Source organism: Dermacentor albipictus, chromosome 3 (assembly GCF_038994185.2).
Source record: "Dermacentor albipictus isolate Rhodes 1998 colony chromosome 3, USDA_Dalb.pri_finalv2, whole genome shotgun sequence".
Taxonomy (NCBI): domain Eukaryota; kingdom Metazoa; phylum Arthropoda; class Arachnida; order Ixodida; family Ixodidae; genus Dermacentor; species Dermacentor albipictus.
In genome coordinates this window covers 96,588,731-96,616,013 of record NC_091823.1, presented here as the reverse complement: position 1 = coordinate 96,616,013, position 27,283 = coordinate 96,588,731, and the positions used below count along the sequence as shown (strand labels likewise).

General features: G+C 41.5%; 1 protein-coding gene across 1 annotated transcript; it reads left to right on the top strand.

The window, feature by feature from the left end:
• Positions 1 to 249: 249 nt before the first annotated feature.
• Positions 250 to 26,551, top strand: LOC135901302 (short-chain dehydrogenase/reductase family 16C member 6-like). The gene is made up of 6 exons (XM_065431044.1): positions 250 to 1,156; positions 8,256 to 8,495; positions 9,942 to 10,048; positions 12,399 to 12,551; positions 16,234 to 16,359; positions 18,652 to 26,551. Exons 1-6 carry the CDS (start codon positions 842 to 844, stop codon positions 18,737 to 18,739), a joined length of 1,029 nt encoding a protein of 342 aa, XP_065287116.1. The 5' UTR covers positions 250 to 841; the 3' UTR covers positions 18,740 to 26,551.
• Positions 26,552 to 27,283: the final 732 nt, after the last annotated feature.

The following is a 27,283-nucleotide window of genomic DNA, read 5'->3' as shown; positions in this document are numbered from 1 at the left end:
AACATAAAAGAAAGAAACAAAACAAAACAAGAAACGCGTGAATTTTGTTACCTACGAAAATTGTTCGCACCAGCAAAAAACTGTTCGCCGATTCACATGGTATTCCTCGAACAACTGTTATTATACAATAAATCGTAGTCCCGGAATATCGACCGGCGTTTCATCACGGCAAATCTTTGCAAAAAGGCAGAGATGGCCCCTCTCCGCGTCTTCTAGGTGACGATAACAGGATAACAGGCCCAGCAGCGCGACTGCATGAGCTACGTACAGAGTGTTTATCTTGCGCGCAGGGTACGAGAAAGCTTTGAGCTTGTCAACAGGGCCGAGAGGCGCTACAGCTGTTGCCAACTCCATGCTGTTGTCGGTGAATCTTGGGGCACGCTTCATGCCTCCACGTTTTCCCTTTCTCTCCCTCCATCCGTGAGCATACAGCCGCGGCCCTGTCTAGCCTCTCGATTCCACTCGCGTTAAAAGCTAAAACACCGCTAGAACGAGCACTCTCCTCCACATTTCGCACTCTCCTCCTTCCCCCTTCTCTTTTTCCTGCCGCTTCGGCAAGTGGAGTGGCGAGAGGGGCGAGGAGTCCTCAAGGCTTCGATCGAATAACAACACAACCGTCTCCTTTTTCTCTTTGTGCGACAGAACAATCTGCGCGGAGTTTTCATCTGGGCGCGCGCGTTTTCCGAACTGGCAGAACGTGTTCGCTCTATCTTCCGTCGGTGCGAACAACATCGGCGCCGGCATCGAAAGGAGGCGTGAGCTGCCGGAGCGTCCGCGACGGTGCGACATCGTAGATCCGAAACATCAGCATCGGCGCGGCATCCGGAGCGCCAGCTTCTTCATGAGACACACGCGCAACGGGCGACCAAACCACGACTTCGGAAGTGGCGACTGTAGCCGCAGCAGCAACAGCACTAGCGACATGATATTGTGCCTCTTCAACTGGCTGCTCTTCTTCATCGAGCTCGGACGGTTGTTCGTCCGACTCGCGCTGGCGTCGGCCGAGACCCTCTACCGCGCCCTCGTGCCGAAGTCGAGGAAGGACGTGTCAAGCAGTGTAGTTGTCGTAACGGGAGCCGCACGAGGTCTGGGACGCGAGATCGCCCGCAGCTTCGCCAACCTCGGCGCCAAAGTAGTGCTGCTCGACATCGATCAGGTAAGCGCGGTGCGCGCAACCGCGGGCTTTGTGCGTGGCGGTTAGCCTAGTACTACTACTACAATGCATCCGTAACGCAGGCAAATTTTTTCAGACGAAGTGTCAACTCTGGCTTTCCTACTCTGCTTAACAACGTTTCTCGTTTGCGCGTTATAAAAATGGAAATGCGAGTCCAACGTGCTCTGTCAACACTGCATCGGTGCGACGGACTCGATTATCGTGTTGCCATCACTTGCTGCAGTCCTGTTTTGTACTTGTAAAACAAGCTTATCGCACAGCGATACGAACGAGCGGTGGTGCGGCGTGTTATAATCTTTGATCTGTTGTTTCTTGCCGTTTGCTTTAATTGCTTTTCTATATATGCGTTAAGTGGAGGTACAGCGCTAATCAATACGCGGCTGGCTCGGAAACTAACCTTTCTCTGAACAAAATTAGTTGCCTATTTCATTTCTATGCTTATTCTCGGCTGGTTGGATTGTGTAGCTCGTGATCTCGCATTGATAGCGTTTTTGTACGCTGCCACCCGCGCGAAAACTTCCCCATCGATATATCGCACGTAGCATTCGCCACCCGTCTCCTACAGTAATACCGGCTGCGGTTGGTACCGACTTTGTCACTTTTATTTTGCTCTCCCTCGCCCTGTCGATTGCACCTCTTGTCGTTTTCGGCGCGCTTTTCCGATTCTTCATTCTTTCCTGGTCACACGCGCGTGGCCTTGAGTGGACGAGGAAGAAATGCACAAGGCAACTCGTTCGATGAGACGGTTTTGCGGCGTTTCTTTCTCCTCTTTTTGTTTATTTAGTTGGGCCCCTACAACTCTTGCGTCATAGAGATCCCTATTTATACTTGGCCAGTTTGTATGTTCACGACGTTATTCAATCATTTGGCCCTACGGGCCTGCGCAAGTCATATATATATATATATATATATATATATATATATATATATATATATATATATATATATATATATATATATATATATATTTCTGGGAGCAGGTGCCCATACTTTCTTCGATGTAATTGTTTTTTCTTGTATAGCCGTAAAACGCCTTGAATATATGCAATACGATATTCGTGTTTAAATGTCATGTTAAGTTCGCACTTTGAAAGAATGATCTTTTATTTATTTATTGTACCTTCAAGGCATGAAAGCGTTACAGAAGGGAGTGGAACGAAATACAGAAATGTACAGACAACAGGTTATAATAACAATAAAAAATAAAAATGCAGATTAGCAAAAGTTTTGTCCATTGCAGCAGTAAATGGCACCATCGTGCCACAATCCATAGCAAGCATTAGTTTCCAGCAAAATATGTAGCATAATGACATTGTGTAGATGTCCCACCCAAAGGGAGCTCATTGCTCTCTCTATCGCTCTGTCAGACCTCTCTTCGGCAATGAGCCATGCCTCATTCACCACATCATTCTTGACATATGTTGCTTGACATATCGTCTTAACATATGTTGCTTATTTGGGACCATCACTGGTGTGCACTGTCGCGTGCATGCAAATAGGAGCAAAGCATTTGCTGCAACAGTGATGTGCAACCTTCTGCAGTGAGCTGTAGTTGTACACTATACATTTAATTATTTGTTGCAACTGTTCAAATGAGGCGCACATTTTTTCCCACCTCCTCTTTGCTTTATAGGAACAATCATGCAGAACACTAAAGCTTTTTTTTTTTTTTTCATAAGCATTCAGTGAGGACTGCTATATCAAAAACTGGGATGTGGCAGAACACTTATAGTTGAACAGAAAGAGTTTGAAAAGGCACGAGTACATGCTGCTCCCTCATGTAGTGCTCACAGTTCAGAAAACGGATATTTCCTAACTTCAATGTAAGAACATCTACAGGTAATTCACCTCCCAGAAACAGGCATGTGGGTGAGCTTCATATGCCATTGTGAGTCGATGGTTTGTTTCATTTCCTTGAAGGAGTTGTCTTCCAAATGTTCAATTAGCACAGCCACTTTTCCTCTGTGTTTGCCTTTACAGTGTGTTCTGCTTTGCAATGAGAAGGAGCCATTGTATGAGACTTTATTATTGTTTCGAGTGCAAATACAAATAAGTATGCAAATATTTTGGCACATTAGGAGGCCCCAGAGTAAAATTTGTCAAGGGGACCTCCTCTTATTAGTGGCACATAACAGGCAGTGGGTTACACCAGTATATATAAAATAAAACACAAATTTCACAAAAGAAGAGATGAAATACATGTTGCACATGAGATGTATGAAGTATATATGAAAAAACACGAAATAAACTATCAGCAGTAATAGTTAAAAAACAGACAGTGTAAAATTAGTAATTACTAAGATACAAAAGTACTAATAATATTTCTAAATTAACCGGAACAAGGAAAATATGTATAAACAAACGAAAACAAGAGAGTATTATGACACAGCTAAAGTGAATTTAGACTAATAAATTATTTCTTAAGTTGTTTTTAAAGGACTGAACAGAAATAGATGGCTTAATGTTTGTTGGGATAGAATAGAAGATCAATACCATGAAAGCTGACTGTAAATTTACCATAATTAGATTTGACGTTTGCTTATAGAAGGTTATTGCTTCCAGAAAATCTAGTGTTATTTGTATTAACAAGAAGATTAACGTGCACGCACTGTCAGTAAATATGTTGTGATGAGTTAGACGAAGCAGAGTGATTGATAGCTTATGCTCAAATAACTGGGTAAGAGGTAGAATACAGAGCTGTTGGAAAATGGGTGCAGAGTTAGACCTGAGCTAAAGGTCACAAATTTTAGTGCTTGATTTTGAAGGTGTTCAAGATGATTTGGATGTATACTGTAAGTACTGCCCCACGAGGATAAGCAGTATGATAAATGATAATGAATCTAAGAACGATACAACGAACAAAGAATATGAGGTTGAAAATACCTGCATATTTTGACGATAATGTGAATAGTACCGAATGTTATTTCTTTTTTCAGAAGTGAGTTATTCTGACAGTTGTATTTTAGATGTTTGTCTAAAATGACACCTAGAAACTGAACACTATCAGATATTGATATGATATGATTTTAATGATACACCTGAAGAAACTGGAATTGTGGTCCCGAGGGTTATAAAACAAAACAAAAGTTGTTTTTGAAGAATTAATTCGAAGATTATTTAGTGAGCACCACATGTTGATATTGTCAAGGTCAGTGTTGAGGTGATCTTACAATGCTGTCAGTGACTTAACGATATTAATAAATGTTGTGTCGTCAGCATACAAGAGGCACCTGGAACTGGTAAGTGCATTGGTTAGATTGTTTGTAAATAGCAGGACCAAAAAGGGACCCCAATATATAGCCTTGAGGAACACCACAGTTGATTAACTTAGCCAATGAACGGTCATCATTAACATGCACAATTTGAGACCGATTAGTTGGGTAGCTATGAAGAAGCTTTGAAGGAGGACCAGTAATGCCTTAGGACTCTGGTTTATGCAGGAGAATTGTATGGTTCAGAGTATCAAATGCTTTAGTTAAATCAGTGAGTACTCTTCCCACAATTAACCCATTATCTATAGTTTGTTTAATTTCATCAGTAAGATGGATCAGTGCCAATTCTGTAGAATAACCATGCCAAAAGCCAAGCTACAGAGGAGAAAGAAGCCTAAATTTGTTTAGGCAGTTTATTAGATGAGTGTAAGTTTTTCTATAACTTCACTAAAAAAATTTTAAAATGCAAATTGTCTCTTGACGACATGCAGGCAAGTTGTGTTTTGTTTAGTATTTCACTCTGCTGAGCATAAATTTTAGAAGCACATTTTGTCCCTGTTATTAACAGCTAATTTTTTCAAGTCCCCTGCCTCTAAAACGCATGGTGGGTGCTTTTTCAGGCATGACTTGCCCAACAAAACTTTCTCACATCAGTTAGTTCTTGGAAGCAACACTCTATACAGCTTGCCTGACTGTTTATGTATTGTCGTGATGTAGCAGGTGAGTTGTACCACCTCTTTGACCATGGATTGCTGCTACAGAAATTGGCAATGGCAGAGCAGTAGGAAGCCTTTGAGGTGACAAATACAGGTGTCATACAGCACACGCTTGATCACGGTCAAACCTGATCAGGATCAAATTTCTTGGTTGTGATTGGCTCCCTTACACAAGCTATGGGAGGGAGCCACAAGTAGTCGAGAATTTCGATCCGGATCAGGCTCACTCACCTTCAAAAGTGGCCATGTGAAAACGGTAAAAGATTGAGAAAATCTCACCTGAAATTCTTGTGCAGGTGCGAAGCATTGTGGCATTTCTTTTTATCATTATCTCAGCTTCCAGCTTTTTCTTGGCCAAGATTGGTGCATGACCTTATCCATATGGTCTTTAAAACATTTTCGTTCTATTTTTAACGCAACTGCCAACTAAATGCACTTTTGTTTCCTCTGCTACATGGTCAGACAAACCCCTTCATTTTTATTCCAGCCTTTATCTTTGTTGTAAAATGCCCACTGTGGCCTTCAGTAGGAAGAAATTCTGTAATATATTCATTACATATACTTCATCCAAATTAGATCACCCCTTGGAGTGCTTATTTTCCATTGCTGACAGTGTCACTAATATTGTGATAAATAACACATTGCTTAGCATTTACCATTTGCTGTATGTCATTTAGGTTCCTTTTGTATGTGTTTCCATGGTGGTGCTTTATTTGTTTTCTGGGCTCAATCTCCTCAACAATGGTATATGTAGTTACAGTTAATAAAACATGGTGATGGGGAATAAGTTCGGCTCTTCATTACAGACCAACATAAGTAATTTTCCCTCTGTGTGTGTGAGATTTATCATGTGCTAGATATTAAGTTATTTTCTCAGGCATGTATCAAGTGTGTGTGTGTGCATTTATGCCTCGGTATCCTCAACAGCACTACAGGCAATTTGCAATAAATAACATCCCCATCACATGTCTGCCTTTTAAAAAGCAGACCAAGCACCACTACAAGTAATTTTCAAGTATGCTTGACTTGAAACCTACTATATTTGATCATGCTTCATGCTCCAATCAGATTCAGAAAGTTGGTGCACAAATGTAGTTCAAGAGGATCAAAACTACCTGTATAACTCGCGGCAATAGCTTTGAGCTCAAGGTTGCGAGCTTGATACCTGCCGCAGCAGCCCCATTTGAGTGGGGGCAAAATGCAAAAGCACTCATGTAGTCAGGTTTAGGATCATGTTAAAGAACTCCATGTTGTCAAAATTACCTCACACTCATATCGTGGTTTTGGCATGTAAAACTCCAGAAATGTATATTTTTTATTTAACTGCATGTTTAAAACGGGTATAAAAGAGAGATTACGCAGACTTGGACACCTTCAGGAATCCATGAGTCATTTATTGCACAAAGTGGTCATTGAACTCTTCGCTCATTTTATTCGAAGGATGAATCGAATAAAAGTTGCAGTGATGTTTCACTTCGTGAACGCAGGTTTATATGACCGCCGAGAACATGCACAGCGAGCTCCATGGCATCGAAGCACAAATGGAAAGGGCGCGAACGCAATCGCTACATCGATCTCGGCCGTGCAACGCTTGGTGTGCCACGGGGAAAGCGCATATTGCTACACATGCTGAGAAGAGATGCCGCTGACATGCACAGCGAGCATGGCGGCGTCAAATCACAAATGGAAAGGGCGCGAGCACAGTGATTTTGTCCTCCCCTTCCAGGCACCTTCCTCCTCTGGCACTCACCTCCCTCGTGATTTCCACCATAATCTCACCGATTTCAGAGACAGGTCATCTACACTTACGCATTAAAAAAAAATTACCTGCTCCCCACAACTAAGTGTTCTTGCCTCACTTTACCTTGAAATATACCGTTATTTAACATTTATTTATGGCCGCACTAATTACCCTATGACGTTGAAAATTTGCAAATCTCATATTTGGTTTTCGACTGTCTATGACAAATTGTGAAAATATTCACAATTGTGTATATGGAGCATTGATTTTAAATCAGTTTTGTAGGAGCCTGCAAGATGGAGGAGTGAATGAGTGAAACAGCATTATTTGGTCCACAATAGACGTGAGCAAACTTATTGTCACCTGGCTAGGCCCACTCGGGGACCATCAGGTGAAACCTGACGGCCCTCTCGCGAGCCCTCTGGACTGCCAGGGTCTGAGAGGTCTGGTCCTGGGCCCTAATGAGCTTCATCATTTCCTCTTGGGTGAAAGGGGGACCAGCAGAGGCGCAACTCCACAGGACATGTTCAAAGTCCGCATAGTCACCACACAGGGGGCAGTCTGGGCTTGGGAACCGTTCGGGGTGCATTGTGTGCAGCGCCGCGGGGCTCGGGTAAGTGCTTGTTTGCAGAAGTCTGAGTGACTGCCTGGGCCCTGCAAAGCAAGGAGTGCGGCAAAGGCAGGAGTCTTCTTGACAGATAATTATGTTTGCAAATCTCGTTGTACGAGCAGAGAGGCTCGAGTCGCCCAGGAGAGGACGCGTTACCCAGCGCACGGTCAGTCAAACCTCGTGCAGCCGAGTGCAGTTAATGAAAAGGAAAATTGTCCTCCACCTGACTTGCAGCACAATGCTACTAAGGAAACCCACATGGGGTTCTCAGAACGAAAGTGTTGCAGTTGAAAAAAAATTCATCCAAAGCTAAAAACAAAGCCCATGCATGTTGCTCAGAAAGAAAGTTTCTCAGTTTAAGGAAAATTCGTCCAAAGCTACAAAGGAAACCCATAATGGTTGCCCAGAAAGATTGCTTCTCAGCTGAAAAGAGGTTTGTCTGAAGCTACAAAGGAAACTGATAAGGCTTGCTCAGAAAGAAAGCTTCTAACTTGCAGAAAAATTTGTCCAGAGCTACAAAGGAAACCCATACAGGTAGCTCAGAAAGAAAGCTTCTCAATGTAAGAAAAATCCCTGACCAGGATGAATTCTTTGTTTTAACTGTGAAGCTTTTTTTCCCGTGTCGCTTTCCTCTCTAGCTGTGTGCTGTGTTGAGAGGATGACAATTTTTTCTTTCGTAGAGCACATTAGAGCTTAGAACTACAGCATGACATTACAGATTCTCAAGCTCGAATTTCTTATGCCATAACTGCTTTGGTCAGTGAACGTTAAATGATGTACAAACCTGTTCTTTGATGTGCAGGCTCGCAACAATGAGCTGGCCAAGACAATCCGGGCATCAGGCGGTAAAGGCTTCTCATTCACATGTGATGTCACAGACGAGGACCAAGTGAAGAACATAGCTCAAAAGATTGGACGGCTCATTGGAGATGTGGACATTCTGGTGAACAACGCGGGCATTGCCCAGGCCATGCCCATCCTCAACATGAACCCAAGCCAAGTTCGACGCACCATGGAGGTCAACACCCTGTCCCACTTCTGGGTAAGTCCCACGTTCATGTCATATAAAGCAAAGATGCCTATGTGCCCGTGTACTCGGATATCTTGTAACGCATGTAAAACAACACCAGGCAGAATAAATTAGACTAATTCCCTCATCTTTCAGTGGTCATCATGAGTTGGGCATCACATAATTTCACACTAAGATTATCAGAGGGGAAAACGGGGCTGCAATCATTCTGCCACCATGAGAATCATGGGCAGTATATAGATCTTTCTGATTTGCAATTAATTTGTCAACAAAAGTATACTGCAGTGTCTTTTATTCTTCTTTTGTTTCATATGTGTAGTGTGTCTCAATTCACTGCATGATTGTGGCGATTTTAACTAGGCCTGCTAAATGTTGATGTTTACCAAGAATTATTTTTAATATTATAAATGATTATTTCTGTTTGTGATGTTCAGAAAACAATCAAATGATGGAAATTAGACGCTAGATCACTCTTACCATACAAAGACATTGTGGTGAGCATTTGCTTTAGAAACATTAATGTAAGAATCCACAAGGTCTCTAAAGCCAGAAGTACGACATTTAGGGAAATCCACCATTCCCCCGATGCAGGATGATTGGCCATATTTGTGGTGCACACAGACACTAGCATCAGATTTTTCTCTAGTATTCTTGGAATTTAACTCTGTGCCAGGTGCGTATTGTGTAACGAAAAATTATGTTGGTTGTCCAATATTTAGGCGCCATACCACAGCACCGAAGAATCATCTCCTTCTCCCCTGTACTACTGCAGCACTCATATTGTATTGCGTGGACACTTCTTAAAAGACAAAGTGTTGGGCCAGTTATCGATCTGCATAATGGAACATGTTTAATGCTGCTGAAACAACCCAAAGAAGGATAGATATAACAGATCGCTACTGTTACATTGTTTATGTAGTTGAAAGTAGCGCTTTGTTTTAGGGGGGTCTGTCCTTCGTGTTGATCCGCATTAAGATATCTTCTATTATGTGGCATTGTAACGGCTGACTAAAGGATTTTCCATAGAAATGGTGAAATCTTATAATCAAGTCAGATCCAAATATTAGAAATACTTGAATATTGAATTGAATACCGAATGTTTTTTGCTTCTGAAATTATGAGACTGAAATGTGAAAAGTGGGGTGAAACAAAAACATCATGTTTATTTCTTTCAATACACATAATGCTATGCGGAAGTTTTGACTGAGCAACTTGTAAGGGAGCAAGAAGTGAACAGTAATCACAATTCCTGGCTGACTTAACAAGCAGAACATCTAGTGGCCAATGAAACATATGCGTGGGCCTTCTTATTCTGCTGCAGGCAATAATTGTAGCAAACCAGTATGTTCAGTTATAATCAAATCTTCAATGAAACTGGCTATTGCAATTCTATAACCAAATACTTTTTATCTGAAGTGGAAGTATTTGATTCGTGTTTGAAACTTTGGAAATTTGCAGATGATCCAGGAGTTTCTTCCCAAGATGCTCGAACGCAAGCAGGGCCACATCGTGGCAGTCTCGTCTCTTGCTGGGCTGGTGGGAGCAGCCAACTACACTGAATACTGGTGAGTGTGGGAACCAGCCTTGGTTTTCCACTTGAGTCTGGCTTCTTGAAGCTACTCCGCACTTTTAGCAATTCAGCTGCATTAAATTTAGCTGATACCCACCCATCGTCATGGCCCAGTGGCTATGCTGCTGCATCAGCTATGCATGAGGTTGCAAGCTGGGTTCCCACCTATGGCGGCATCATTTCATTGGGCATGAAATGCAGTTTTCTACACACTGATTTGGAGCTCTCCACGTTGTTGCCCCTCATAGCTTCTGGGTTGCTTCCCTTCAGGCGCAACATGCACAATGGTGCACACAAAAATGATGCAACGAAATCAAAAGCACTGATTAAAGTTGCAATATTTAAAATATGCCACAGATGTTTTGAAGCACTTCATATTGGACCTGTGCTGCAATTTTGAATAGTAAGTCTAAAGTGTATTTAGTAAAATTAGTTGGCAAGTAGATGGTGAGCTATCTTCCCTTGCAGTGTTAGTGTCCTCATGTAGCAGGTTCACTTCTTTCATTGTGTTCACAATGTTTTATGTCAGGCATTTTCTATTCTAAGTGTCTGGATAGGTGCTGTCCAAGTGTGCTAGACTTGAAACAGTGGAGATGCTCATATCTGACGTTCCTATAAAGAGTTGTCACATGGGGTCCACATTTTAAGCTTAAGAAAACTCATTGAGGAATTGAAAACTCTTAATTTGTTGTGAAGCTCAATGGTTTTCAATATTCTAAAGGTGCAAATAATGTTAGGAAATTAAATTTTCGATGCACAGAATTAGTTGGCAACTGTACAGCTGCAAGCAAAAGTTTTGAAAGCAAAGGTGGCGGATTTTTTTTTTTTTCCCAACCTGGGCATTCCAGCTGAAATAAAGAGCGCACACCTACGTGTGCGTGTTTGGTTAATACAATGTATTAAACCAATTCTGGGTCGTGGAGCTGCTCTGGAATTTTTTTTTTTCTGATGCCTTGGTCTCAAAACTTTTGTTTGTGACTGTACATCTAGTCACTAAATTAGTCATTCAAAATAGGGAATTCGTTTAATTTACACGCTTAAGGAAATAGCTTCTTCATATTTCCATCACGCTTTGCACAAACTTATTTTTAGTTTTGAGCGTACATTCAACCCAAATGCATGAATCCAGAAGCAACGTGCCAACCCTTTGGAAGCTTTTTGTAGCCTTTGGAAACATGGTAGCATTCTTTGATGCACAGTTCATTTGGTCTATTATGAATCACTTTTTGTTCTCTTTGTGCTACATGCTTATAATGGTACAAAAGGCCCACCCAGGCCGCTTTAGTAAACACTAAGATATAATTGCTTCTCCCAGATTTTAAACACTCTCTGTTGGATTTACTACAACTGAGATGAACAAACAGGCAGAGAAAGATGCACACATGCATGCACACTCACACACACAAAGAAACACAGAAAGCTTCATGTAATCATTTTCCTGTTTTTGGCAAGTCATAACCAACACCAACCTGTTATCAGTTTTGTTCTTTCACTGGAGCTATTAAGATTGTCTTGTTCATGAAATCTCTGTTATTTTCTGAATTTGCGAAATTTCTGTGCACTCTCAGTCAGATTCTTGACAGTGCAAGCAATGTCATTTGGGTGCTCGAGGAAAGCTCAGATGTCATAGAAACTGAACTAGGGCATCACTGCAGTTAAATCTCAAATTTAAGGTGAAATTTAATTGCTGCACTAAAATAAAGAAATATTTGGATTAAAATATTCGTAATAGAATAGGGACTTGTTGCAGCTAACAGCACTGGTAACAATTGTTATAAGGTCCTTCATAGGGCAAAGCAATGCAAGCAACACATGCTTATCTTCACGAAATAGTAATACATAATTGAATGCAGATATACTTATGGATGCAAAGTTGCAGGCAGCAGAGGGATGAGGTCGAAGTACATTGAATGGTATGTTTTGTCACTGGTGTTTTATTGAAGCCCGGTTGCTTCACACTGTGCACAAGCATATTCTCTGATATTTCTTTTTTTAATTTCTTAAATATGTAATGCTTTTGGACCCACTCTAGAATTGTAGCTTTTACTGACAGTCATATGCAAATGTCATACCACCTTGCAAGCCACATCTAATGTCACAGCACATGAACCAAGCGATTTACTGTAAAGAATTATACCCTAGCCACAAAGCAAGTTACAGAATTTTTAGTGATTAATTGGCACAACTTTTTTTTAATGCATGAAAGCAGGCGTGCTTTTGAAGTGTTGGTACATCTCCATTAAGGCTAGATCCTTTCTGAACTGCCTGCGTGCCAACTTTATTGGAACAGCTATAGCTTAGGAAATCACAGGCACACAACACTCACTTCCAATGTTCTTTCACAGCGCATCGAAATTTGCGGTGATGGGTTTGATGCTTTCGCTGGAGCGGGAGCTGTCGCAGACGGAGGCGGGGCGCACCATCCGCCTGACCACCGTCTGCCCTGCCATGCTGTCCCGTGGGTTCTCCAACATGGGGCTGCCTTACCTGAGTGCATGGTGGGTTCAGCAAGAGTCAACACATAATTGCGTGTAAAGTGGCTGTGCTTCTGGCCTTACGTTGCATAACATGTTGTTTCTATATTACACACCTTGCATGTGAAACATTGTTATTTCAACAGCAGCATACATGAAACTTCCACAATCTTAAATAATGTTATTGTTTGCCCTTTTACATTGAAGGCAAACAAAAGGCAAGAGTATTCATTAGCATCGACATCCTTATGGCATACAAATTTAGGCATTTTCCTCAATTGACAATGATGCTTCTCTACATTCACGCTCCTCCAACTAGTGGCTACACTGGCTGTCGTTCAAATAAAGACAAAGTGTTAGCTGCACATGCTGGTGGTTTTATCACAGGAGCTAAGTGATCACACTCGACCATATATGTGCATCTTGTAGAGATCCGTTCAATGCAAATTAGAAGTAATAAAATTATTGTTGTCAATATGATGATTGTAGCCAAGCTCTCGGAATTGAGTATCTTATGATAAAATCCTAATTATCTTTTCATAATTCAATTGTAATTTTTTTATGATAAGGACGTAAAAGCTGGTAAATATGAAATACAGACACAAATGCAGCATACGAAAGAAGGAAGAAAATTATTTCAGCACACAACTTTTGAAAAAAAAAAGAGTCAACACTTGGTTGAAGAACTGTATCATTAGTTAGGCTGTTCCAATTGTTAACAACTCTCGGAAAAAAGGAGTACTTGAAACAATTAATGCATGTGTAGAAGGGAGTGACTGCTAAATTATGCCTTTGGCTGGTGGCATATCTGGATGACAAAGAGATTACTTTTGATGTGTCAGTGTTATAGTGCCCATAATTTAGCCAGTAAAAATTAATGCAGGAACAGAGATTCTTCTGGGACAGGGGAAGTAACCTAGCCTTGACCAATAGAAGAGTGTCCCAAACTTTTATATGTAAAGTGGAAATCATTTTTTCTTGTGTTTTCTCTGTTTTGTCAATAACAGTTTCAGTCAGAGTAGCAGATTACATAAGCATGGTCTACTAGTGGTAAGACAACAGTTTCAGAGGATAGCTCTACTACTCCAAGTACAAATCCAAAAAACACCTGGTTCCGTAAATCTGAGCTGCAAGCTCAGCAAAAGTCAAAGTGGGACTTAGTCTGCCACTACCGGCGGCTGCATACGCCACCTGGGCACCCATACCTTAAAAGCAATCTGCTGTGTGGACACAGTGCGCAGTCATATGGGCCTCATCTGTAAAGCGATTTGCAATGCATACAAAGTGCACCGAGTGCTGGTAGCTTTGCATGCGCTGTGCTTTTGATGCTTAGTTTGCGTTGAAGCGAGACGCAGCGTGAAGGTCAATTTGCTCGCTGCTACTGCCACGCCAAGCAGCATCCATGTGTTGTCTTGTGGTGCAATTGTAGATGCAGTAGTTGCTGACAGTGCCGAGCAGTGTCTTGTCCTTTCCCAAAGCAAGCAAAACTGTGCTATCGCTCAACAAACTTGGTTTAACTGCTTTCAACCACAGCAATATTTTTATAGTCTAGTAACCTAAAAGCAGGGGTTGACAGTGTTAAAGCTCTTCAAAGAAGGAACAGTTTTTGGTTTGGGTTAGCTGTAACATGGTCAATGTGCTTTGACCAATGAATGGTGTTATTCATCCAATGTCCTAAATATTTAAAGTCAATTCTTTTATCAAGAAGCAGATTATTTGCACAAAACATGTATTTTAAAGGTTTTCTTTCTGAGTAATAATCATAAAAATCATTTTTTGATTGGTTTCTATTTGCCAGAATTGACATCATTCAGTAATCTTCAGAAAGTCCGGATTCAGCTATTCTCGGCCAGAATAACTTTTATCTCCAAGCAACAACGCAATCATCAGCGTACAATTCAATTTTAACTGAAATGTCGGTCACTTTGTCAATAATGAATATGAGAAATAAAAGCGGCTCAAGCACTGATCCTTGTGGGACGCCAGTGTCTACTGAAAGTCATTCTGAAGAGTGGCCTTTGTAAAAAACATATTGCTGCCAGTTTGTTAGGCAGGCTGACAACCAGGTTATCAGTTTTGTGTTCTTGAGGACTTCATTTAATTTATAAGGTAACTTTTTCTGATAAACTTTGTCAAATGCTTTGTTGAAATCCATAAGAAGTTGTGTCAGTTTGGTTACCATTATTCGTTGCTACCATGAAATCATGAACTATTTCAGTTAGATAAGTAGATGTATAAAAACATATAAGCCTGTGTTGATGTCATACTAATATATTTACATGATGGATGATGACAGTTTAGATTCTGTGTTTACTTTCAGATTGAAAGATTGCAGACAGAGCACAATTCAAAGGAACACAAATAACCTGGATTTTCTAGCACAAATAGGCACTTAGCCAACATTGTCCCTAAATATGTCTGGTTCTTGACATTAGTGATATGAGAATTAAATTCTTCACCCTATGTTGCTAACACTGTGGTGACAATTACCCAAGCTTTATACAAGTTAAATACTACACTTCTGCCCTTGATCTACCTGAAAGCCGCCATGAAGTATTAGTTGGTTGGAAAGCGGTGAGAAACGGAAGCAAATTGTTCAGACTTATTCCAATTTATTTTGGGAGATAATTTACTGCTATGCTTTCAAATGGGCCCCAATCGAGCGCATGTAGTGATTTCCCAGAACCGGCAGCATTTCAACCCACCCAAATCGGTCTTGTAAAAAATAAGAAAACAATCTTGTGAACACAACGTGAAGACTGTGACTGACCACTGTGCTGTGAAGCACAATTACGATGTGAAGACTGCCAATATGACTGCAACTATGGCTTCATCATAATCATGGAGCCTATGTATCATACAGCGATTTTTGGCCACCCACATGTAACTTTTGAATAGTAAGCTACATTCTTGAACGCCATTTTTGAAGCGGCTTTCCTAGTTTCTATGTCGCTAAAATGTTGTCACTTGTTTATTCAAATTGCCGAAAAAGTCACCGGTCGCTGAGTATTTGAAAAGCTTATCACTAAACATATAAGAAAGCCACTAAATCTAGTGACAAAATAGCTTAAATGGCAACATTACAGACCATTGAACTATAAAAAAAAAAGTACATTTTATGTTTTCATAGGTGGTTAGCTTAGACAACGCCAACAAACATGGGACAATTCAAGCAGTGGAAGATGAAATTTGTTTTGGAACGATAGACGACAGGATCGAACTCTGCTTAATGCAGTCAGCCAAGGGCCATCTGCATGGCCCAAAAGACAATCCTTTCTGACCAAGCATGGAATATGTTGTAAAAAAAGTATATACTCTTGGGGTTGCTATTCTGAAAGACAACTTGGCCTCTGTGGTTGTTTTGTTGGATTTTCCAGTGTGCAGCTGATAGTCACCATTTTCGAAGGTGGCGGGGCGACGTGTCAAATGGCATACTTCTGATGATGGGGAGAAGGTGCCCCCCCCCCCCCCCGTATATATTCCTATGGCCTCAGGGTGTCAGAATGAATCTGTAGCTCTGCATGCTGAAGTGGAGAGCTCTGTATTTATTCGACCATAGGTGGTTGCTTAATGTGGTTAATGTGGAACTAAATCTAAGTACAGAAGCATCTTTACATTCCAACCCCATGAAAATGTGTTTTGCTACTTCAGCAGCAAAAGAAAAATGGTAGGGACACCACTGAACCCAGCCCTCGTTTGTGCCCAGGTTCCCCAGGATATTTCCCCCAGTGGATGCCAAGGTGGCAGCACGTGAGGTGGTGAGCCGGGTGCTCCGGGATGAGGAGCTGATCGTGCTGCCAGCCAGCTTCAACCTCATCCTCAAGTTGTCTGTGTGAGTGCTGCTTCTGAAGTAGTAAGGATTGTAAAGGACAGCAGGTGTGCTTACACATTTCTGGGATGAGTTCCACTGACCATCTGAATCTTGCCGACAGTCGGGTAACTATGTGCGACTAGACGGCGACATGAGCTCTGCTGTTGAGGAGTGCAGGTTTCAAGTGGGAAGTTAGGTGACTGACCAAGTCGAAGTGTATAGTACAGTTGACTTATGTTATTTCGACCCTCACAGGACCAATGAAATTGATACAGTTGTCCGGCGAGTCGAATTAGACGAGATGCAGGAAAAAAAAAACACAAGAACACACCACTGATCCATTTGAAAATATTTGCTCAATTCCAACACGCCTCCAAAACAAACACGTGCCCCCTTTCTATGTGTCTAACATAGCAATGACGTTAAAATGCCTAGACGAAGTAGAAGTCTAATGCACACCCGATTTTTCAATAAGGAAAATTGTTGTCCAACGGCAGCCGGTTTCATAAAGTCAGCTTGGCCACACTGAATTTTTTTTTTCAGGTCAGCTTCGCTGCAATACATTTGCGTTATGCGGTAAAGCATATGAAAGTTGCAAAGGCAGTTTTGGTTTCTTATCAGATTGCACTGTGCAGGCAATTGTTGGCCCAGTTTACTTTTAAAAAGGAGGCGCATGTTAAATCAGGTAAATACCTTAATCAGACATTGTGAGCCACAGTTATTGCTTGAAAATATTCCTGGGGCGGGTCAAAAATGAGCATTTTCGACAGGAGATGACATGTGTTCAATGCATTCACTGTCCCCTGAGCTCTACCGAGACGGACGCTGCCACTAAAGGAATTTGCTGTTACGATCACCATAAGCATCAGGCGCGTGTGAGCTGACTGCCCAATTTTAGGATCGAAATGACGAAAATTTAGGCCCGTAGAAATGCATGGGCGCTGACCGGGACGTTATTCCAGGATCAAATTAACCGAAAAATTGAATTAACGGGAGTCGCATTAACAAAAGTCTTCTGTACTGACATTTTGGACCCACACGGAACCCATTTTATCACAATGCAAACAGCTTCAGTAAGTGCTACAGTCAGTGACAGGTCAAGAGCACGGTGGCAAGTGTCCCTCAAAGGGGAGATTGCCGCATGCAGCAACGAATCACCTCGTCTATGGTTCCCCTCTCGTTTATTAGCCTTTGTATTCACACCTGTGCTTTCACTTTTCTCGGGCACTGCCTTGCCGCAAAACCCCTTACTTTGTTGGGTACTTCATGTGCAAGTGATGGGTCTGTGAAGGGAGCAATTAGGGATAGGTTTGAGAAGAGATCAGTCAGCTGAGTCCTGCCCCTAATACCATTTTCAAATGACCCATCTGTATGGTAAGCTGTCTTCTTTGTCTCAACACTTGGACATTTTGGCGGTTCTTGTGCAGTGTGTTCATTGTTTTCGGACAGTTAGGGCTTTGTCTCCTCTTTGTGCCAGGGGCATTTGTAAGGGAACGTTTTCTAGAAGTGCCGAGGGACAAAAGGCAGGTGCATCACGCTTTGTAGGGAGGAGCCTCTCCTGCATTCTTGACTTGCCACCGGCTACAGCAACACAACGCAGTTGAGAAAATGCATGTACAGTAAAAGCTATTTAATTAGTATAATTAAGAAAATTGGATTATTCGGACTTGCTACATGTTCCTGGAAAGTGAAAGCGTCACTGTGGAGACCCAAGCACTCATTAAATTGTAATTATTTGGTCACACACAACCTACTTCAGACGTGGAAAGACACCATCCTCTTGCTACTTTATATGCCCTTGTTAGACCCAGATTGTTATTTCTGCGCACATTTCATTCTAGAATTAGGCCCCTGTGAGAGATTCAAACGTAAAAGCGTGTGCCAGTGGGCACGCGAAGCCACTAATTTAGTTGCAAGCGGCAACAGAGTAAGCAAAAGTCTCACACTATTAATGGAAACACATAACTGCTGACTTCATCTTTCTCATGGCATACAGGTATCTGTGCCGAGATAGAACAGTATTTTGTGTATTGCAATGGCTACAGCAGTAGCAGCAGCAACTCATAAGTTTGTTCACTGTAGCTTCATTAAGCCCTCCTGAATTCTTGTGAGAGAGAGAGAGCTTTATTGAGCTCTAGTAGTTATATTCTTCTGCGGCTGGGGCGGATTCTTCAGGGAAGTCTTCCTCCTTGAAATATTTTGGCACTCAGTTCGATATTTAAAGCCAAATTCTTTTTAATTTACTACTCGATATGATCAGATAATTCCAATATCTGAACCCCTCTAACGTTCACCGTGCTTGGTCTTTTCCAGGGTGCTTCCCCACAGTGTAGGCAAGATAGTGCAGGAGTACCTCGACTACATGGTGAACCCCATGACCGAGGGTGGCACAGTCCTCTGAGGAGCCTCGCACCTTACGATTCTGGTCGCCTTCATGACTCAGGCTAAGTCTTAATGCAGAATGCAGCTTGACTGTGCAAGCTGCAAGCTCATTCTACACATCAGCATTACCCAGGTCTTCCTTTTATTGTGCCTTACTTCAGTCACACTGTGCACAGATTTTGCACGTTGTGGGCTGTTGGTCACTTACAGTGCCGATGTTTGGGGTTTCTTGCTGAAAACGTAGGTTTATTGCAGACAGGTGTGTAGATACAGCTGTGCACGTGATCAAATGCAGACTCACCTAGTTGTTGGAGTCTCTTGCTGATTTTTTTTTTTTAATAAGGTTGTCAGTATTTGCAACTGCTGCATTAAAAGATGTGGCACATTTGGTCTCATCAGAAACTGAAGTCAACATTTTTAGACCCATGTGTGCATATTCGTTCGGAAATGTATTATGTTTGGATGCCGTACATTTCTTTTCTGTCCTGTACAAACAGCTTTGCAGTATGCATTGTTCATTTGTTGTTAGCTGTTTATTGGCATTCAAAATTTCTGTAATTCAATCCATCCCACGCGTCGCTGCATTTGTATGAGCTAGGTTCGGGTCCATAGCGTAACTTGATTAGGCTATAGCATGCTCTGGACAATATAGCTAGGTTGCCATGGTCTGCAAGGCATTTAAGGAATGCACTATGTCAAATGTCATACATGGTTTTGAATATGAGATGCTCTGGGCAGTTGATACTGATTAAAAGGCATTCACCAGCAGCAATGGTCTATTGCAGCTCACATACTGTAAATTTGATTTTTTCTAGCTGAGCAAAAATCACTACTACTTTCTCTCTCTCTGAACATGAAAATCTGGTAGCTGAACAATCAAGGGCAATTCGTTCATAATTTCCTGAAGTATGAAGATCAGGGCGTATGGTGAGATTGAGGGCATTGCACGGCTCATTTCTGGCCATCTAAAGTCTAAAGCATTACACTCGAGGGTGCATTAGGATCAAGTTAAATACGATATCAAAGCTTCCGAAACTAAGGACCAACTTACAGGGGGCAGTATGACTGCGACAGGTGTCACAGGTACGGAGAGGGTTATGTGGTGTTGTATCAAGTAATTAGTAAACTCTGTTGTTCAGAGGTTGCTTGTACTGTCATTGTTTGTGTGTTTAGGTTTGTGCAAATATGTTAGTATTATATACACATCTTGTGTTATGTTACACAGAGAACCGTTTTCTCCTTGTCAGTCTTAGCTGTTCATCATAATGGTTCTAGCCTACATTAAATGTGGTGCACAAAGCATTGTTTTTTTTTTTTTGCATATTGTAGAGTGGATTCCTGGCCACCACTTCATTACTCCATGCTTTTTTCTGTTTGTTGCGATTAATTATGATTGATCAACCGATCCATTCGCCTTCTCTTCAGAAGTTAAACACATGTTGGTAGGAGCTGCACAAATTGCCTTTCCTTTTTCAATATTCATAAGATAGGCTGGCTTAAAAAGAAATCCGTTGCACAGTGCATTTTCATGGAAAAAGGAAAAGACAGGCACTAGCTCAGAGATAATGTTTAAAGTGCCACCATATTGTTGTTCATGGTTCGTTGAGCACAGGGCAAGCTTACGAGAAACATGTTTCATACATACAAAACATGTTGTGTTGTGAAACATGTTCTGCTGTGTTGTCGTTCATTGTTAGTCTGAAAGAAAAAGCAAAATTTAAGTGAGGACATTCTTTGCCATCCCCTCTATCTTTCATTTTTTTATGCTAATGTAGTTGCTACTGTCACTCGTTACATACAGGTGCTTAAATTGACAACTGTGCTTAAGTGCCAAAAAATTTTTTGCTTAAGAGCAGGCTTGTGCAACACTTTGGAGAAAGTATAAAGTGCAGTTGAGATATTTATCTGACTAGTCTGCTCCTGACAGGCTGGCATCACTGCTCTTGCTATTTTGAGATTAAATGACAGCTTGTATCATTGTGTTTCTTTGAAAACGTTCAGTAGTTTTTGTTTCTTTGTATTGCTTACCACAACACCATTCCCAAGCAATGCTGTGAGTTTTCAATGTGACTCTACTACTTGGGAATTTAGAATCCTTGTTTGCTATAGACAAACTTACGCAAAGTATGCGAGTGTCACCTCTATAACACCTTTTAGAAGTTTTGAAAACACTGCCAAAATGTGCTGCTGATATACGTATACACATCGTGGTTATGCTATCAACGCTCCATGTTTTTAAGCTTGTTTGCAGACTGTAGTAGTGTCGTTCAAGCACTGAAAGGATACATGAATTGGGTACTACCACACGTCATCTCAATGAGTTTTGCAATTTTCAAAATGGTAAAGGCACATGTGCTGAAGCTAAGACAGCCCATAGTTAAAAGACAACCTATGGGCCTTGTCCTGCGCGACATATACCTTGCTAAACTGTTTAATTCATTCTGAGAAGTCTACCCTCCCCAGACACGGTTAGGGGGTAGTAGACATGGCACAATTTGTCCCTGCTGGTCAAGTGTTTGTAATGCGGCCCACGATTACACAGTCTTGTGATTGGCCAATTTCCTGTACAGCCGCCGTAGCCGACAGAGTGCTTCAGCATCCTGGTTGCTTTTGGATTCTCAGAGTTGTTTTATTGCTTTTCCAGCTCAGTGCAATATGCACTATTCAGAATTTGAGGTAGTTCAATGCATAGTGACCGAAATACAGCATGCAGAAACAGGGATGCGCTGAAGATAGACACACGCAGAGCACTTTATAGGTGTCTGTTCATTCTGCACGCCATTTTTGCCCTTAATAAGCAGTCAAATCGTGTGTTTGCTGCTTGCATGTGGGTGCAGAGTATGTGAAACGTTAACCATAATTCATGGTGCTTAGGCTTGTACGCTGACCTTTGCCTTGTGCTTCTCACTAAGTGTGGGGCCTGTGCACTTATAAAGTGAACCTTTCCTTGCTAGCCCTCCCGGACTTTCCTGACTGTGGCTGCTAGCTGAATGCTGCTGCTGTCTTGCCGAATAGTTTGCACGCATTTACAGCGCTGCCGCCTTTACTACCCTTATAGGTGTTCAGGCTGCTGGTCTTGTTTTCTACGGAATGGCTCAGTGATAAAAGAAATGATACCTAAATAGCTTCATTGGAACAAGTGTATGTAATCAAGAGCACAATTCCTTTAGTAATGCAAACCTTTCTATGCCTGCTTTTCTAACCATTAGGCGACAATCGCGCCTATACTTCTGCTGTGCCAATGCCAACTACCTCTTTGAGATGATCGTCACGTGTTGATGATGAAGATGATTTTCATACTATGGCACATGCACGCAACAGGCGATTTGCCCTGAAAAGGGGGCTACATTTAAAATAAATACAAAGAAATGAAGATGTACAAGGCAGTATGAGTTGTCACATTGCGTGGTACGGTTTTACAAGAGAATGCGTGCGCACACTAGTTTCATTTGCACCAATGACGCAGGAATTAAATGGGCAGATTTATAGCATTTCATTAGCCTCATTAGCATTAGCATTAGCATTAGAAAGCTTTGCTTCACACATATTCCAAGATGTGCATTGGATCTGCATAACCTTTAGGACAATTTTTTGCTCTATGTTGTGAAAATATTGGTCGCAGTGGCAGGTGGCTGCTCCAACTGAACCACTGTTCGTGCTAAAATTTTACACAGACATGGCATATTATGGCGATCTTTGTTGAGTGCCATGCTTAGACGCAGTAGTTGCCTGTTTGGTCCAGAAAATGTAGGAACTACATGTCTCCAGCAATGCAGGATGCAGGACCCAAAAAAATAGTGCTATTATTGAGAAGAACATTGGTGCCATCTACCACTGTTTCGATGAAACACAATGCCGCTGTAACATTCACAGAGGGAACCACCGTTTCGTTGTTGAGAGAACGTCTGGTTTTCAGCCGGGATAGGCCGCAGACAACACGTGGTTGCTGTTTATTCTTGAAAAAATTGTCAACTAGTGTGTCCAAACACAGTATCAAACAACATGCACCGACAAATGTCAACCCTATGCTAAATTTATGTGCGGAACAGCCAGCAATTTCGTTGAAAGATATTTTATGCCTGGCTCCCTGATTCATGCAACATGTGGTGTTATCAGTGAGATTGCAAAGCAAGGTTGTCTTGTGAGCATGTGTTAGAACTATATTTGAGCATGAATTAGCTCCCTCGAAGTAGCACAGTGTGCATAAAATGCTCGGGTTGCAAAGTTCCTCCTCCAAGCTGTCGTCCTGCAGTATTCAGGCATATGTACTTAATTTTTTCTATCTCAGTGTACATTGAGGCTTAAAGACTTTGTCTTGAATTGATTGAAGAAAATTGGTGACATTCCATAAATGGATGAGCGTGCACCAGGAACGAAGTTCGTATGATGTATTATTTCTTGTCTGGTTTGAGTGGGCTTGACTGCACAGCACCTGAGTCACTATAAGCTTACCTGGTCAGAAATTAGCGGCTATTGCGTGGACACCCACGTTGCTGCTTTTATTGAAAATTATGCTGTGATGCAGGGCGTTAGAACTGTGTAGCTCTTTCTGTAAACAAATACAAGGGCACCAGATCAGTTGCTATGCATAGAGAACATGAAAACAGGGCATTGAAACTTGTCAAACTGGGTGATAATGTTTACAGTACAAAATTGCATACCATGTTATTATAAAATGTTTTGTTATATTTTTGTAGAGGGAAAAAAAATGTAAGCATCAACAATAATCCCAGGGCTAGTAAGAGCTCCTTGTTTCTAGTTTTGTTTCTTTATTGCTTACCCCTATATTGTGTATTTTTGTTATATCGTTGTTATTTAGCATTGCTGGTGCAGCTTCAGTGGAAGGAGTGGCTTTTCTTTCTGTCTCTCTTTTTTTTAAGTTTTGATCAAGTCTAAGAAATTGTCCGTCAGTTAATTGTCCAACTTGTTTTTTTGTTTTCTGCAGGGATAAATTTTTGTCCTTTTGCTTTCAACTCTCTGCAGAGCATTTGTAGGCATTTTGTGTGCGTACAAATGTGTTCGTATGTTGTCCTTCAGCTAGGGCCAGAGGCACATAGTGACCTGTTGTTAAAATGCCTGTTATAATGGTGCTCAGGTGGAACAGTTAGTACTCACTTTCATAGCTTAAGACTTTAAATGTGTACAGAATACTGGTGGACACTCTTGATGTTCTCTGTAACAGTTCTTATTCTTATATAAGGATAAGCACACAGCTGTCGCCTGATGGTGCTCAGACCGTGTCTGCATTAGTTTGTGGAGGCAGTGTTTGCTGGTGTCAGGCACATTATACGTACATGTTAAGATAAAATTGCAGCTGTTCTATGCATCTTAAGTGTGCTACAAGTGATGTAAATGGTTTTGTCATGTGTGTGTAATACAAAGCCAAGAAACTGTGTTCAATTAGGTTTCATTTCCACCCAGAATTACTCCCCCCCCCCTTTTATTTAACATGAGATTGCCAACAGCATATGCCACGAAAGCAGGAGAATGTGCTGGAGGAAATATTGTAGTTATGAAATAGTAATCTCGACAACACATGAAAGATGGTGGTGCTGCGAGTGTCATTTACCAGTGTACTTAAAGAGCCCCTACTCAATACACATGTCAACTCAATACACATGTACACATGTCAACACATGTACACATACACATGTGTACACATGTTCACATGTGCACACAATACACATGTACACATGTCAACTCAATATGGCCAGGTCTGGCCATATTGAGTTGACATGTGTAGCGCATACAATGTGCACTGACGGTCATGTCTGCAAAGTATTACATTGCTACATGCCGCAGAAAGAGCTGAAATGTCAAACCAAACGCCTTTTGTGCTTCTCCTCGCGGTTGCCGCGCTCCCTGCCAGATAGGTGACGTACATGCGCAAGTGTGCCTATGTACAGGTATATGCTGTGATGTCACTCATAGTGGCACGTGACTTCGAAAATTATTCAAGGCAACATATGTTGTATGTGTAATGCGTTGCTTCAGTAGACAAATTAAAGTTTAGAAAAATAATAAAACACACACCTAATGTCTGCATGTTTTTGTTTTGCTTTGTACTGTAGCAAGAGAAATTTACTTCTGTTTCATCTGCTTGTTCCCACGTCGTACACTCGCACGCGCAGACAACGAAACCATGTCATTTTTTACCGTGTTCCAGTGCACAATCATGCTCTGTGATCCGCTTGCATCTGCCTCAGTGTTCATGTAGCATTTATACTGCGCGCAATATTGTGCGCTGCGCGAAACGAGACAAATGCAGCAGCTCGCGCACTATACAATCAGCTAATGTGCGCCGCGCAGCAAGAAAAGGGAGGGGAAAAAAAGACGGGGCCTGTGAGGTATGCGTCACGCGATCCTCCAGCTCTGGTAAGGGAGAACACAGGGAAAGAAGTTCGCTTGCAGAGGCTTGACCAAGTGGAGAGAGCGTTATGTTGGCGGTGACACTTGCTTCCTGAAATCATGCGGCACTGAAATATTTCTATCTTGGCTATTAATGAACCAGTTTGAAAAATTCTTGCGACAAAACGCTCCCTGAGGGCACGTAGTAATTTCCAGCATATAACCGAAATTTTCTATGTGGCCTGGTGAGGGCCCTTTAAACTTTTAAAATAACCGTGCACATGTATGCGACATGTAAATAGTGCATCTTTACTGTTGTTCCAGAATAATTTGGGGTTGCACCAGATTTTTCTTTTCTTGAAAGTGAACTTCCAATATAGCCATAATGAATGTCTTCTTTTGGTGCTTCCTTACGGTATCGCATGCTTTGTTCAGAGCATTGTGCAGAGGCTACAGAGGAGCCATCTTTTGTAGCCTGTGTTGTAAGGGATTAGATTCAGTGCTGCCCATGTACTGTAGATGAGCTCTTTCTCACGGTTTGATTTCTTTGCATTTACAGTTATTGAAAATCGAAATAATGTGTGTGCGGTAAATTCTGTGAGACAGTGCAACGCTATAGAAACAGGCGCCAGAAATGTTCCAGCATGAACTATTTTTGACAAAACTACAGTAAGTTATGAGAATCTCAAAAGATTTTGTCACCACAAAAATTAAGTTGTTTGCAGCATAATGTCATTAGAAACATGCATCTACTGAGGCTAAAGTTGTCATTTCAGCTGGCTGCGATGCTTTTCTTTCCCTTTTCTTTTTTTTTTTTAAGGGGCTGGGTTATTGAGAATTGAAGTGCCAATAAAACTGAAAAAGAAATGTAGTTAAAGAGATTTTGAAAAAGAATTTGAGTTTTCGAAAAGAATACCCCTGCTTTCTTCTTTTTTTCATGAAATCTTGTGGCAAGACAGCAGCATGCCTGCATGTGGTTAGGCACATTTTTTCATTAAGATTTTTGTCCAATACAAGAATGTTCTTTTTGTTTGTTTGTATGTTGGTATCTTTACAAGAAGAAGAAAAGACTAATAATTTACCCAAGAAGGGCAACCTTCTTCCATTTCGAAACATTGTAGCTGTGTTTGTGAATGACTATGGCAAAATAATCACTGTAATGGAGAATATGGTGCCATGTTCGAGGGTTTTTTTTTTTTTTTAGCTTGTCACATTTTCATTGCAACCTTGAGGCATCACTCGTCATTTGATCTCATTTGTATTTTGTGTTTTCGTACGACATGGCCTTGTGCTTGCGACTGCCTCTGGAAACAGCAACTGCTTCACAGACAACAAACTTCACACTGTTGTCACCTGTCTTCCAAACTGTGAATAGATATTGCGAACTTAGGTACTTAATTTTGCCTTTCTTGAGCATACTAAATGTAGTACATTGCGCATACTGAATGAATGTTTGTTGATAATAAAGTTGTTCCTTGTTGTACATGTGTGCTTGTTCATTTCTACAGCTTGTGCACCTAACTGTTGGACTAAGGTCTTCTTTAGCATTATATAACCCTTCAATGTAACTAAATTGATGTAATGGTAAAGAGTATTGGTACTCCAGCATCCTACTCGTAAAGCTAGTAGTATAAGAATTTTATTCAAAGTATCCTTACCATTCCCAGAAAAGTGTGGGCTTTCACTGGATCCAAACTTGATGGTGTCCTAACCATCATTAACAGTAATGCATTAACAGTAAACCTGTGTTGCCACCTCAATATTACAAATTTGTCCTGATGTCGTGAGTCTTTACCATGTAATCGCTCTATTTATCTGCTGCATATCATTATTTCATTTGTGCAGAGTTCAGTGCAGTGACCTCAACAAGACCAGTTAGCGTGTTTGATGTTCATTATGGTCTTTTCTAGTTACCGTATATTAATTGCTGATCTTTGGTTTGAGGCGCACCATAGTGGAGGACTGTGGATTAAGTTAGGCCACCTAGGGATCTTTAACGTGCACCCAATGCACGGCACACGGGCGTTTTTCCATTCTGTCTCCGTCGGCAGGGATCGAACGCGGGACCTCAAGCTCAGCAGCGCAACCCAGCCTTTAAGCTGGGTAAAGCTAAGGTAACAGTAACAAAGTTGCTTAGATGGGGGGGGGGGGCACACTGGGCGCATGCGCCCCTCCCCCCCAAAAAAAAAAATTGTGTTAGCATGCAGCCTGCTCA